This window comes from Microcebus murinus, chromosome 8 (assembly GCF_040939455.1).
Source record: "Microcebus murinus isolate Inina chromosome 8, M.murinus_Inina_mat1.0, whole genome shotgun sequence".
Classification (NCBI taxonomy): domain Eukaryota; kingdom Metazoa; phylum Chordata; class Mammalia; order Primates; family Cheirogaleidae; genus Microcebus; species Microcebus murinus.
Genome location: NC_134111.1, coordinates 56327746 through 56343636, shown reverse-complemented (window position 1 = coordinate 56343636; position 15891 = coordinate 56327746). Strand labels below are relative to the sequence as shown.

The window sequence follows — 15891 nt, the reverse complement described above, 5'->3', positions numbered from 1 at the left end:
CTGAGAAATATCACTGGGAGGTTAAATGTGTACCAGCTTTTCTCCAGAATCAATTCATTCCATTATTTCTTATTCTCCCCTGCATCACTGCTGTGCGATTACCAAATTCTCCTTGTTTCAGTTCTTACTACATTCTTTGTCATATGAGCGAGTAATCTTAGAATTTAGAACTCTATTTTTCTTCTCCTTATGTATTTCTTTATTTAAATAGATTTAGGGGATACAAGTGTTTTTTTTGTTACATAGTTGAATGGCATAGTGAAATCTAGGCAGTTAATATACTCATCACCTGAATATTGTACATTGTACCCAATAGGTAATTTTTCATCCTGCACCTCCCCTCACAACCTCCCCTCTGAGTCTCCAATATCCATTAAGTCACTCTGTATGACCATGCATACCCATTGCTTAGCTCCCACTTATAAATGAGAACATGCAGTGTTTGGTTTTTTATTTCTGGGTTATTTCACTTAGTATAATGGCCACCAGTTCTATTCAAATTGCTGCCAACAACATTACTTCATTCTTTTTGATGGCTGAGTGGTATTCCATGGTATATCTACACCACTTTTTCTTTATCCACTTATTCATTGGTGGGCACTTAGCTTGGTTCCTTATCTTTCCAATTGTGAAGTGTATGTACAAATTCAGGTGTCTTTTTTTATTAAAAAGACTTCTTTTCCTCTGGATAGATCCCTGGTAGTAGGATTTCTGGAGTGAATGGTAGGTCTACTTTTAGTTCTTTGCAAAATCTCCATAGAGGCTATAGTAGTTTACATTCCCACCAACAAGTATAGCATTCCTTTTTCACCACATTTGCACCAGCATCTATTGATTTTTGACTTTTTAATAATGGCCATTCTGCAGGGTAAGGTAGTATCTCATTGTGGTTTTAATTTGCATTTCTCTAATAATTAGTGATGTTGAGCATTTTTTCATATATTTGCTGGCTATTTGTTTCTCTTCCATTCAAAATGTCTGTTCATGTATTTTGTCCACTTTTTAATGAGGTTGTTTTGTTCTTGCTGATTTGTTTGAATTCCTTATAGATTCTGGATATTAGGGCTTTGCCAGATGTATAGTTTACAAATATTTTCTCCCATTTCTTAGGTTGTCTATTTACTGTCAATTATCTCTTTTGCTGTGCAGAAGCTTTTTAGTTTAGTTAAGTCCCATTTATTTTTGTTTTTGTTATATTTGCATTTGGGGTCTTAGTCATAACTTCTTTACCTAGGCCAATGTCAAGGATAGATTTTCCTAGGTTTTCTTCTAATATTTTTATGGTTTATTACATTTAAGTCTTTAATCCATCTTGAGTTAATTTTTGTGTATGGTGAGAGAGAGATCCAGTTTCATTCTTCTGCATGAAGGTATCCAGTTTTTCCAGTACCATTTATTGAATAGGGTATCCTTTCCCCAGTGTATGCTTTTGCCTGATTTGCTGAAAATCAGTTGGTTGTAGGTATTTGGCTTTATTTCTGGGTTCTTTATTGTGTTCCATTGGTCTATGTGCCCACTTTTATACTAGTACAATGGTGTTTTGGTGACTGTCGCCTTGCAGTATAATTTGAAGTCCGGTAATGAGGTGCCTCCAGATTTGTTCTTTTTGCTTAGGATTGCATTGGATAGTTGTTCTCTTTTTTAGTTCTTTATAATTGTTTTTTCTAATTCTGTGAAAAATGATGCTGGTATTTTGATAAGATTTGTATTGAATCTGTAGATTATTTTGGGCAGTATGGACATTTATTTATTTATTTTGAAAATGTATGGCACTGACAAGTGTTTTATTTTATTTTATTTATTTCAGAGTATTATGGGGTGATATAAATGCTTTGGTTACATAAATTGCCTTTGCACTGCCCAACAAGTGTGCCCATACCCCAGACAGTGCACACTGCATCTGTTAGGTGTGAATTTACCCATCTCCTTCTCCCCCTTCCCACCTGCCTTGCACGCTATGAATATTCCTTCTCATATGTGCATATTAGTGATGACCAATTAGTACCAATTTAATGGTGAATACATGTGGTGTTTGTTTTTCCATTCTTGTGATACTTTCACTTAGCAGAATGGGCTCCAGCTCCATTTAGGATAATACAATAGGTAGTTCATCATTTTTTATGGCTGAGTAGTACTCCAAGCTATACATATACCACATTTTGTTAATCTACTCATGTATTGATGGGCACTTGGGTTATTTCCACATCTTTGCAATTGTGAATTGTGCTGCTATAAACATTAGAGTACGTATGTCTTTTTTAATAGAATGTTTTTCGTTCCTTTGTGTAAATACCCAGTAATGGGATTGCTGGACCAAATGGTAGTTCTACTTTTAGTTCTTTGAGGTTTTTAAAATATTGGTTCTTCCAATCCATGAGCATGAGATGTTTTTCTATTTGCTTGTGTCATCTACAATTTCTTTTGTCCGTGTTTTGTAGTTCTCCTTATAGAGATCTTTCACCTCCTTGATTAAGTGTATTCCAAGGAATTGTTCTCTTAATTTTCTTTTCAGATTGTTATTTTCTGGTGAATGGAAACACAACTGATTTTTGTATGTTGATCTTATTCCCTGTAACTTTGCTGAATTTGCTCATTAGCTTTAGTATCATTTCTTCTTTAAATATTTGATAGAATTCACCAGTGAAACCATTTAAACCTGGTACTTTCTAGTTTAGGTTATTAATTGTTGATTTAATTTCTTTAATAGATACAAGCCTGTTCACATTGTCTGTTTTTCCTTGTGTGTTTTGGTAGATTGTATCTTTCAAGGAATTTGGCCATTTCATCTAATTTATCAAATTAGTGGGCATAGAGTCATTTATAAATTTCTTTTTATCATTTTAATGTCCATAGGATCAGTAGTTATGACCACTCTCTCATTTCCAATATTAGCAATTTATTTCTTTTCTCTTATTTTCTAGATTACCATAGTTAGAGGTTTATTGGTTTTATTGATCTTTTCTTAGAACTAGCTTTTGGTTTCATTGATTTTCTCTATTGTTTTTATTTCATTGATTTCTCCTCTAATTCTTATTATTTCTTTTCTTCTTCTTGCTTGAGATTTAATTTGCTTTCTTTTTCTAGTTTCCCAAGGTGAAAACTCAGACTATCAATTTTAGATCTTTTTTCTTTTCATATATATGTATTCAATTTTCCTTTAAGCACTGTATTGCAGCATCCTATAAATTTTGATAAGTTGCATTTTCATTTTCATTTACTTCAAAATATTTTTCATTTCCCTGGAGACTTCTTTGACCCATGTGTTATTTAAAAGTATGTTTTTTAATCTCCAAATGGTTTTGTATTTTGCAGCTGCCTTTCTGTTATTGACTTTTAGTTTAATTCCATTGTGGTCTGAGAGCATACTTTGTATGCTTTCTATTCTTTTAAATTTGTTAAGGTATACTCTATGGCTCAAGATATGATCTATTTTGGTGAATGTTCCATGGGAGCTTGAGAAGAATGTGTATTCTGCTGTTGTTAGAGAAATCATTCTATAAATGTTAATTAGATCCAGTTGACTAATGGTTTTGTTCAATTCATCTATATTTTTAATAATTTTCTGCCTGCTGGATATATTGATTACTGATAGAGAGATGTTAAAGTTTCCAACTGTTATAGCAAATTTATCTATTTCTCCTTGTAGTTCTATCAGTTTTCACTCATGTATTTTTGATTCTTTGCCATTAGGCTCATACATATTTAGGATTGGTATGTGTTCTTGGAGATTGACCCCATTATCATTATGCAACACCCCTCTTAATCCCCAATAACATTCTTTGTTCTAAAATATGCCCTGTCTAGAATGAATGCAGATGCTCCAACTTTCTTCTAATTAGTGTTAGCGTAGTTTATCTTTCTCCATCCATTTACATTTTTCCCCTCCATCTTTATTGAGGCATGACTGACAAATAAAAATTGTATCTATTTAAGGTATACAGTGTGATATATTGATATATGTATACACTGTGAAGTAATTATTGCATGTCATATCAATCAAGCTGATTAACATAGCAACCACCTCTTGTAGTTATCCCAATTTATTTACTTTTAAAATCTACCTCCGCCTTTACATTTAAAGTGAACTTCTTGTAGACAACATATAATTGAATCTTACTGCTCTTATACACTCTAATAGTCTCTGCTGAACTCAGGGCAGGGTGGGCAAGGGCAAGTAAAAATACCTCAAAGCTTTTCTATCATTTTTAAGTTGTTTTTTTTCTCGCTTCACCTTTGCTTGGGTACTGTAAACCATTGACTACTTCCCAGAATTCTGAAAAAGTTGATTAAGACAGTTTTTGCTTGCTTTTCTGATATTTCTATAGAGGGATGGGCCCTGGGAGCTATCTACTCTCCCATTTTAATTGATATCTGTCAGATATTTTTATATTTCATTGGCTTTTCTATGAACCAATTATTTTTAAAAAATTAGTTTTGGTATTTTTCTCTAATTTGCTAATTTCTGATTTTTGTAACGAATCAATTTATCCTTTAATGTTTGTTTTATTTTATTGGCATTTTTCTATAATTTAGACTTGAATGTTTAAGTGGTTTGTAGTCTCTACTTGATCTAAGAATTATTCTTCAAAGTGTTTTTTTGAATTTCCTTAGTGATTTGTTTTATGATCTGGGCTTTTTGTTATTTATTTCTACTTTTATTGTATTGTGGTCTGACTGGTTATATCTATTTGAAATATTTCAATGTCACAGACATAAAGGTTCATGAGTCCCTTACCAATACTGTGGATTGTACTATTTATCAATATAATATGCCATTTGTTAGCCTTAATGATTTTTGTATTGATTTCTATTATAATTTGTCTGATATTAATGTTGCTAGTCCTGCTTTCTTTTGTTAACTTATCCAATTTTTTTTGTGTGTTAATTGATATCTAATTATACATTTTGTTTTGTGTACATGTGTGTTTCCTGATAAATCTGCTCTTATTTCTTGTTTGCTTTGTTGTATTTTGTTTTTATCACATTTTAAGTTATTTTTTCTGTTGATATTTTAGAATTTATGCATACTATTTTTAGCATACTACGTTTTAAAAAAATTATGCCTTCATTTTGGTGCCAACTTCAAGAACTAAATGGAATCTCTTGAATCCTCTTCCTATCCCTGAATGAGACAGTTATGGAAGCACACGTTCCCCTTTACTTTCCATATTTTGTCCAAACTCCGTAATGTTGGTTACATATATTCTAATTTTTACCTTATGAATAGTCTCTTTTAAGAATGCATTCTTAATATTTACATTAAGTTTTACAGACATGTTAACAATTAATGACAATTGTTTAGGACAAGCAGTAAGTTTTAGTGGGTTCATTTCTCACAATTATTTTCATGGTCACTCTCCGGAAGTGAGTGACCTTGTTAGTTTTGGAAATGTGAGATCAACATAATATTGTACACCCTGTGGGAACATGTGTCTTTGGTAAATCTCTACGGTGCTTGGACAATGTTTGAAAGTGAGTGCCTTTAGCCTGGCCATGCTCCCTGGTTCACCACAATCTCTATTGCTCCCTCCTGCCTGCTTGATGTGCCTGCCTGCGTAACAGTTTCTTTTACATATTCTCTTCTAGGCCTTCTTAGAGCACACAGAGCTTCAGACATCCAAGTATTTAAAATGTGATCTTGTGTTCTTACATTGAACATCTGCTTTATGCCTTTTATTTTTTCTTGGACTTAGGCTTTGGAAGATCGTGTATGGGACCTCTTGCAGGAAGCAGACAAGACAGCTGAGGAGAACCAGGATCAGAGTCAGGTGTATGACGCCATGGCTGAGACTCTGGGTGAAGCATGGGCCGCCCTGGTCTCCATGCTTGAAAGAAGAAGGGAGCTCCTTAGGTTGACTTCTGAATTTTTTGAAAATGCCTTAGAGGTTTGTATTTTCAAAAACTCCCTTCTCTACATCAGAGCAAATGAATAGCACTCCTGAAATGTTTTATTTCCACAAATAGGCAATGCAATCAGTTCAACAAAATGGCAGAATAATCAAGACATACGCGATGCATTTAATTTTTGATTGTCAAAAAATAAAATTGTTAATATTTTAAGTGTAGATCTTCAAACAAAAACAAAGTACAGATAACGAACATTAAGTAAAACATTAAGTTAAAATGGGAACTCTAACTTAAAAGTCATGATTTATTTCCCTCTTTAGAAGATAGTCATATAGTTACTAAATCAGTTACCCTAATTACAAGATTACTAGGAAATAATGGTCTAGAGTGTTCTTGTTGGCTAAAAATTAGAGGATAAAATTTCTTCTACTGCTTATTTTTTTAAAAAAAGCAATTACAGAATATTCCATAGAATGTTTGACTTGTACTTACAGCATTTTATGGGATACTTTTTTAAGGTATATAGTTGATTTCCCATAGTTTGAACTCATTAAAATTTAAGGGAAGGAAAAAGTCCTAGACTTAAGACAGTAATTTCTCCCTGTGATTTTTCTTGAATTCTGTGATTTTTTTTGAGGTTCCCAATTTCAAAATGTAAGATTCAAAGAACATCACCAAAGGAGGTGCTATATTTGGTATAAGACAGTTATCGGAAATTTCACTTTTAGCTTCTCTGTCAAGTGGGAGCACGTTCATTTTGATGTGAGAGCACTGCTTCATTATGATAAAGCACTAGCTTTGAAAAATATGACATTTTTAAACTGAAAATTTGGGACTTCAATCCAAAATAATGAAGTAAAGAAGATTAGTAATAGAACATAAAAATTGAGGTAGACAATCTCTTGCATCATGAACTCTTTTAAAAGCAAAAGGGAAAAGCAAAAACTTTATTGTAACTTCCAAGGTTTGTTTTCTACAATTTGAGCACTAAAGTCCAACTCACAGTTCATTTTAGAGACCATTGTGGGGAAAGGTTCTATATGCGATCTTTTTTCCTGAACAGAAATAAAACAGCTGAAATATACCTACAGAGGCCAAATTATAGATACATTTCATTCATTCCGTCTTAGTAAGTGTGGGTTAGGTGTCGACTGCCCTTGAAACTTGGCTCTTTTGAGCACAGGAAATTATCTTTTTTCTAACATTTTAGCCCCAATGTTTGTTTCTCACTGTGGTTTAGTGTTAATGCTTGCTTATTTTTTCCATGATGAGCAAATTACTTTCAGACACTGCATGAAGTAAAAGGAAATACTAGTCAAACCATAAAACCATAATTCAGACCAACACTCTCTTTTTTATACTTCAGTGAGCTTTTATTGGATCTAACGAAAAGACTAATTGTTTTTTGTATTATCCTGCTTCCAATTTTGTGGACCATTTCATACTAAGCTGCAGACAAGTTCCTACATAATCTTCGTGCCCCTTTCACATGCCAAAGCAATTTTCATTAGTGATAAAAAAGAAGAGGATGAAATTAATTCTGGGGTCTTCGAAAAGTGCTCTCCTGTTGCCATTTCTACCCTACACAAGCAGCAGAAAGAAGAAAAGTGTAGCTTTGAGGTGGGAAAAGAAAATATCAGTAAGATAAAAGTTAACAGAACTTTAGGGAAGCTTTTTCTGAATAAAGCATAGTTTGCTTATTGGTCTATTTATTTTTAATTTTAAATAAGAAGCTGAAATATAAATATAAGTTACACAGTGACTTGAAAACTCTTTGTAATGTTCTATAGGAAAAAGCCAAATCACCTACGTAGGAGTGGTCATTTTTTGTTTTCTCTTTTTGAGGTTCTCTTTAAGGAATATCTTTAAAATCTGTTATTAGAAATTGAGTGAATTAGCGATGTAAATATGAGTGGACATGATCCCCTTAATGAACGAACTATATGCATGCAGGAGTTGCTTAGAAGTGCAAAATGACTTCTTATTGCATAGTTGATTATCATTACAGAATGATGTCAGGCTCACAGATTTAACTGCCAGGTAGGTTATTCTCTCAAACACTGTGCTGCAGTTTAGGAGCACTGCCCCTAAGTGACAACGGCAGATGTCCATCAGCCTGTTCTAAAAGGTTGGCAGAGGCATCTGCATTTCTACAGCGTGACCACCTGCTCATCAGTCTCTCTCTCTCCACTCCCTTCCATTTACAACTGGATTTTATATGGATGTTGTAATAATAAAAATACAATAGATCGTATTAATCCAATAGTTTCATAAAAACATTAAAAATTACCAAATTCAAAGCTGATAGTTTGGAGAAGTCTTGAAAAAGAGGACAAGCACTATGGTAGGCTGCTGTGTCTTTCACATCAATACTTTCCCTTAATTAGTTTATTCTAAACCTAATCTAAAGCAGAACGTATTGAGTAACATACTCTTATAGGAGCACTACTCAGCCATAAGAAAGAATGAATTAATGCCTTTGGCAAAAATTTGGATGGAACTGTAGACCATTATCCTAAGTAAAGTATCTAAATAATTAAAAAACAAACAACACATGTACTCATTATTAAATTGGAACTAACTGATGAGCACACATGTGCACAGAGGGAAGTAAAACTTAATAGAAATCAAGCAGGGGTGAGGGGAGAAGAGGGGATGGGCAAAAACCTACCTAACGGGTACAATGAACACTATTTGGGTGATGGGCACATTTATAGTCCTGACTCAAGCATTATAAAAGCGATCCATGTAACCAAAAACAGTTATACCACTATAATATTTTGAAATAAAAAATTCTCTTATAAACTATAATAGTTACCATTGGCTCTGTGCTAAAACAAACCACCTATTTGTCTACCACTATAGACATACTGTGATAACATAACTAAATATATTTTACCCTCTTCTAAAATTTGTTTCTAAGATTATTTCCCTGAGAATTTTAACATTATTCTGAGCATCTCTCTCTCCCTCCTATTTTGTCCACGGAGAAAATAAAAAAGAGAGACCAGTCATATTCCTCACCACTTCGGGTGTCAAATTACTATGCATTTTCCTTGAAACAAAAGAGAATTTTTCCATTTGTCATTCTTGCTCTATTGGATCTCATTTTTATTTATATAAATAATTCATAAAATTATTGATAAAATGCAAACAAAATTATAAATTATAATCTCAAAACTAAAAGTTTACCTTCCCTCACTCATCCTTAATCTCATTTCTTTTTCTTAAGGTCACCATTTGGTATATATCTTTTGAGACCACTTTATGTACAAAAATATTAACATATATTTTTTGCTTTGTATAAACACTGAGATTAGACTATTTATTATTCGGAACTTGCACATTTCACCTCTAAGTTCAATCATAGAGAAAAATAACTATGTTTCAACTTTCTAAGTGAGGTCTTACATTAAAATTATTTGTAATTATATAGGTTACTTGTTAGCCATCCTTTTGTTGGTTTCCCATTAATTTTTTTTCAAATATCTTTCCCTTGTATTTCTTTGTAGTTTGCTATTAAAATAGATCAAGCTGAAGATTTTCTCCAGAATACCCATGAATTTGAGAGTGCTGAGTCCTTAAAATCACTTCTTCAGCTTCATGAACATCACACTAAAGGCAAGAAATATGTTTATTTCTCATGGAAACTTTTATAGTATTTTAAAGATGTTAATATGAGAATGCTTACATATCAACGTGTATTTTAATACATTCATGCATACCTGAACTTGTTGCAAGAGGAGTAAAATAAAGCTTTCTTTTTGCTCATCCTCTGAAAGAAAGAGCTATTTGTAAATGATTCGGGGATGGTAGAAGAAGCATCCCCCAGGAGATTCAGTTATTTAGTCTGCTAGTTTTAAGTTCCTGAGGACAAAGCGCATTTCCACCTTGTTCATCCTTTTATCCTCAGCATCTAGCAAGGTGCCCGGCACGTCATGGAGCCTCAAGAAATATTTCTTGGTTGAATAAATGGTTCAATTCAGTGAATGTTCCTTCTAATACTCGATGAATGAAAGTCATCCTTTAAATAAAAAAGAAATAGTGAGATTTTCCAAGATAAAAATCTAATAAAACACTATACAAAAAAGGTTTTCAACTCCCTCTGAACAACTATAAAGATTGTGTAATTGTTAACCACTTCGGTACCAGCATCAACTATAGTCAATAGCCACAGATGAATGCCCACAGTGACTTTAGCCGACAGCCGTGATATGACTTTTCTAATTTTTCATTTATTAAAATAAAATTGTGAACATTTAAAAATAACGTAATGAAAACATATATGTATATGTTACCTATTCTGATTTACTTTACAAGTAAAGCTGCCTGTAAAGTAAAACAAGCTTTCAGTGCTTTAAAGCTTTCCTCATCACACAAGAACAAAATGGATCCGTCGTCAATGCACAGCACAGACTATCGTGCGGACTGTGAGTGGCGGCTGTGGGCAGGGTTTCGCGGCCGGTGAGCGCCTTACCGAAGTGTTTCACCAACAATTTGTATGCCTGGCCTTTCCACTAGAATTTGGGGTGGGCCAGAACTGGAGCAGGAAAGGCATTTGTGGAAGAGTAGCAGTGACCTGTCATCTTTTGGTTTAGGAGTAAGTTTGATAAATAGATAGGAACAATCACTTCTTTTCTTCCTAATGTGTTTTCTAATTTTTCTACCAAATAGAACTGGGTCTGAGTGGAATGACTTTCTGAATTCATCACAGTTCTAATTTGACTTCTAGCTCTGCAAGCCTGTCATGCTGGACAGGGCAGACTGTGTTCTTAAAATCCCAAGTAGATTTTTTTATTTATATCACTCTTCAAAGGACCCTAGATAATAGATCATTATAACTAATTACTTATCACAACTTTTTCAAAACTCAAAGATTAAAGGACTCAATCTTTCCTGTGCAAATTTTTAGGAGATCCTACCAAATACATACGTGTAATTTTAACTGATCATTGGTCTGTAAGACCTGTCACTAAAAAAGGATTAGAAACAGCATCAAAAGACTCTGCATTGAAGCAGCGGCTGCACATTTTTTGCAGCAGTGAAGTGATCTAGCTGTCTCCAAAGGGGATGAGCAGAATCACATGAAAGTCCTCCTAGGAGACTGGAAGGCGAATGGAGTGAGTCCAGGTAACAGGTGGGTTCTGTGGTCTCAATTCAATCTGCTTCCACCCACCACGGTCATCACACAGCAGTTTTACATCCAGAAACCTGACAGTGACTCATGCTTTTGTTGAAGAGGTTCATGACTGAGGCAATCCAATAAGAGCATTTTCCTGGGGGATTGGGAGACTGTGGAAGTAGGGACTTTTCCATAAATGTTTGGGGATGGTGCTGGCAGGGGAAGTAGCCTTAATGCTGTTTTGTGGGTGTTGCTGCTGATATTGGCTCCTTCAAAGTCACTAGTATCTGTGACACAGTGGACCAGTTTACATGGGGTGCATGCCACTTTGTCTGGAGGCCTTAGGCTGCACATCTCTGGCATCCAGCTGATAGCAAAACCAATGTCTTGCTTTTCAGGGGTATAGCTTTCGCGAGTCCATTGGGCCTCCTGTTAGTTGGATGAGATGGATAAAAATGCTAGCTGAAGACAGGAAACATAGTTTTATTTGTGATGGCAAAATATTCTTCTTTCCTGATGGCATGTTTATCATGACATTTTTGTGCCCCTCTATGTGATACTTGAAGAAGAGGGATTGCCTAGGACCCTCTGGTCAGGATACTTGGCTCTCAATTCAAATGCCCAATGGTGTTCATAAAATGTCTTCATGAAACCAAAATAATGGGAGTTGATGAAATTTATTAATCAACTAATCCAATACGAAAAGATTAAGATTAGCTGATTTGAAATGTATACTCAAAGTTGAACTCTGATTTTTAGTTAAGGACTTCATATCTATTATCTTTATATTTAAGGAAATAAAATATAAGTGCAGCTAGAAGTTCTAATAAGTTTCTGAGATGATGATCAGTTGAGTAGTACAAAAGGTGTGTGTTAGGCTGACAAAAGCTGGAAAAACTATAACCAAACTTACCCCCAATAGCCACTATATTTCAATTAGCTTCACCTGAGCTTTTTCCTTATTCAGCAATGCTAAGGCTACATTGCATATAAGAAGCTTAAATTCTGTAGCACTGCAGAAGTCAGGACCAGGATGAATGGGTTGAGGTTTTTGCCCTCTGGAATGCTTACTTCCTCTACATGAAAATCTTTGGAAGAGTTGAAGACTAACATATCCTCTTATTTTTTATCCTTTGGCTTAAACATGCCTAAAGTTCTTTCCAGCAAACATGATTTCCAAGCTACTTACCAGCCTACTTGCCCTCAATCCAGCAAGACACAAACATTTTCTGAACCCATGCCTATTGACAGCACCAAAGCTATATGTTAGGCAAGTACATGGCTCTCCTCCTTGGGAAGCCTGCAGTTTAGTAGGGCATGTACACCCTTGTTGGTGATTTCCTTCTGTCTTTCCTGTGGGTACCTCTGTTTTACCACCCCACCCACTGTCTAGTAATAATTAATTTTCTTATTTATTTCTATCCCCACATTGTGAGACCCTGGATCTCTGAAGCTTAGAATAGTGTCCAACTCAAAGTATGTTTATTGAGTGTTCTTTGTGTGTAAGTCCAACGTAAGACATGGTAGAATGGTACAAAAGTAAGCCATAAAGGTGCTACAGGAACATTAGGTGAAGAAAATGTACTCTGATCCCTAAAGAATCACAATTTCACCCTCCAGTTTTCCAATGGTCTTCTTCAGATGAACTTAAGACCTAAGAAGCTACATCACAGAAATAATGTTCATAATATTGTAAGTTCTTCAATGCAAGGGAAGAAAAACATACTCTCTATGTGTATATATAAAAGGAGAATCAATCATACTTATTACTACTTTAAGACTGTATAAATCACTGCTCTTCTGTCTGGTGGACAAGGGCCCCTCTAAGCTGCTATTACCTCGTTTCTCCAGTTGTTTCTTTCACAACCCCATAAGAACTTGTTCTAGATAGATAGGTCTTCTTCTGCACTCTCCTCCCCACCCCTATCTTGTTCATGTTTGCTTCCATTTCTTTTTTTCAAGGACTTTACTCTAATTATGATGTTCTCCTTAACTTTTCTGATCCTATTTAAATTATCCTATCCTTCTGTCCTGGTTCAAGTCCATGGTTGTTTTTGTTATTTGTTTCTTTGCATTTTCGACTCCCATCGATGCAAAGAAACAAGATGCTACTGTTTGATATTCTGCTGGACAGATCTAGATCATGTGGTATAAACTACTTCAACTTACTTCCTTTTCCTCTCAAAACACCTCTTTATAGTCTATTCACTTATCTCGTTCTCTCTTCCAGCTCTCATAAAAAGGTGTCAGTTGAAAGGGACAACTGGCCCAACTACCTCATCCTAATTCATTGCTGTGTAACTAACTACTGAGAATGAGAATGCGAAAGTAGAGAGCCAGCCTGCCCTGGAAAGAACTCTGAGATACTAATCACGAGACTTGGGTTTTAGCTCTGGTCCGGTCCATTTTTAGTAGCACAACGCTTGGTAAAGCCCTTGCTCACTGGGTGTTCTTCACAGTTCTCCCCAACCCCAAAATAAAAAAAGCAGTATATTCAACCCTGCTATCCTCTTGAGATACTATCCCGTATTTTCTTTTCTTCTAACAACGAATGTCTCAAACGTTGTCCTGCCTTACTGACTTCACATCATCACCACCTTTCCACTTCTCAGCTTGGTAACTTGGCTCTAGTTTCCATCACACAATCCCACGTCTTCTCACCTGCTTCTCTCCTTGCAGCTCTGGAAGACTGTTGATCTCTAGCCTCCATGGCTCTTCTCATCCTCCCCTGATTCCAATACATTTTCTCTGACTCCAGCATTCTGTAAAAGTTATTGAACACCTCCCCTGTGCCAGCCACCGTGCAAGGTACTGGGTTGAAGTCCTGGTCCCTATCCTTGTATTATATTGGATCCTACCGTCAAAGACAGAAGTTGCTCAAATAACCCTACATATAAGTGTGAAGTTATAGCCATCGTGAGAGCTATGAATGAGAGGAACAGTGTGCTGGGAGAACAGTTACTAGAAAGATTTGGTCCAGTGTGGTTTGTCCTTTGAGGGATTAATGGTTGATGGATACCTGTAGTATGCATAGACTAAAGATAAAGAAGGAGGGGGTTAAGGAGAATGGTGTCCCTGTTAGAGGAAATAGTGAAAGTTCAGGGGCAAAAGGGAGTCTAGCATATGTGAGGAATTTAAAGAAGGTTGGGATGAAAGGCAGAGAGATTGAGACAATCTTAAAAGGAAAATAGAGACTAAACCATGCCAGGCCTGATCATCCACATGAAGGGGGCTGTCTGTAATTTTAAGTCAATGGGAAGCCATTGTATTACATGTGGTGGGGGGGGTGAGCGTGTGGGTGCATTTGAGACATGCTATGTTTAGAAAAGATCTCTGTGGCTAAAGCGTGAAGAATGGCGGAATGGACTGGAGAGCAAATGCTATTAAGAGAAGACCGGGCACATCCAGGGGACAGATGATGCTTTGCATGGTGGGGATGGAGAGAAGCAGCAGGCAGATGCAGGAGACAGGACGAAACTGGCAAGTCCTTTTGGTGGCAGAATGGAGAGGGGTGTGTCATGGGGAGCTGCTGGGTTTCTGGCTGATGGGGAGTGGCCCGTTCCCAGTTGCATCTCCACTTGATCCCAAGTGTGGTGCTGCCCACTGTGCTCTTCTCAGCTCTGTCCCGTCTGTGCTGTCTCCATTGGTGCTTTTTCAATTTTCAGGCTTAAAATCCCAATTCTACAAGATGTTACCCAAACCTACGATGCTGTTTGCTTCAGAGATTGCAAACTGGTGGCCCATTTGCTTTGTTTATCCTGTGGTGTTTTTTAAATTAAAGAAATAGGAATTACAGAAGATTTAAAAATCAAAAGCTTCACATCTCTACTTGAAACTCTTTAAACAATTGGGCGCTCCATGAACCCTGGGCCCGTACTCCCTCATGTCAACAGCTGGTCAGAACCGAGTGACAGCTGACCCAGCTAGACTAAGTGAGCATTTTCTACTATTCTTTGGTCCCTGGCATCTGGGCACCTGCACGCCATGTTCATTGAGGTTTTGTTTGGCCACTATAGGCATTAGCCGTTGAACTTCATATTTAGTTCAATCACCTCAGGATGTAGAACACTTAACCATCGCTGAAAACTGATTGAAGCAGCGTCAAAATCCCACGATTTTTCCGCTCCCTATACTAAATCACGCCATTGCTGAACTTTAGCATCCTCTCGTTTGGCGTTAATGCTATTGCAAATGTTAGGCCAAGGTGTACGTCCAGTTGTTTCTTTCAAGTATTGTAGGCAGTTTGTGTTTACACATTTAAATTCCTTGCAGTACAGCTTTTTATTTATTAATGTAAAATCTACATATATGTTAAATTATGAAGAGTCCAAATATTACTATATAAAAGCTTGCTCATCTCATCATTCCTTCTTTGTGTAATTTTCTTCTAGAACTCTTAGAACGATCTCTAGCCCTTTTAAACAAAAGTCAACAACTCACGGACTTCATAGAAAAATTCAAGTGTGATGGACCTAACGTCAATCCCGAGTTGATTCAGGGAGCTCACAGCAGCTGTCTGAAGATCGACAGCCTTCTCGAACTTCTGCAGGACAGGAGACGGCAACTAGACAAGTACCTGAAGCAACAGTGGCAAGAATTGGGTCAGGTTCTGCAGATATGTCAGTGGGAACAACAAGAAAACCAGGTAACCCGAAGGGGCACTGGCTGATGTCCTGGCCTCAGCTCATTGGTTACTGTGTAGATTAGCCATGCCATGGCACAGTTTCTCAGTTTTTGTGGTCAAATCCTTTGGTCTTGGCTCCAAACGTCTTTCATCCAAACTACCATGTTGCTTTCCCAAGTAAATAATATTAAAAAAGATTTTTATTTTCTTTCATTATAACATTGATTTTATAAATGGCAGAACACCCATGGGTGGTTTTGAAAATGAGTGTGCTTTATTGTTGGATTCTCATTTCCTT

At 36.1% G+C, this 15891-nt stretch overlaps 1 protein-coding gene across 1 annotated transcript in view; it reads left to right on the top strand.

Annotated features, from left to right (window-relative positions):
* The window catches only part of CCDC141 (coiled-coil domain containing 141), a 180331-nt gene that overhangs the window by 39290 nt on the left and 125150 nt on the right, over nucleotides 1–15891 (top strand). The window contains exons 3-5 of the mRNA XM_012785842.2: nucleotides 5694–5885; nucleotides 9360–9468; nucleotides 15361–15614. Of these exons, the coding sequence (XP_012641296.2) occupies nucleotides 5694–5885; nucleotides 9360–9468; nucleotides 15361–15614 (555 nt within the window). The remainder of the gene's footprint in view (nucleotides 1–5693; nucleotides 5886–9359; nucleotides 9469–15360; nucleotides 15615–15891) is intronic.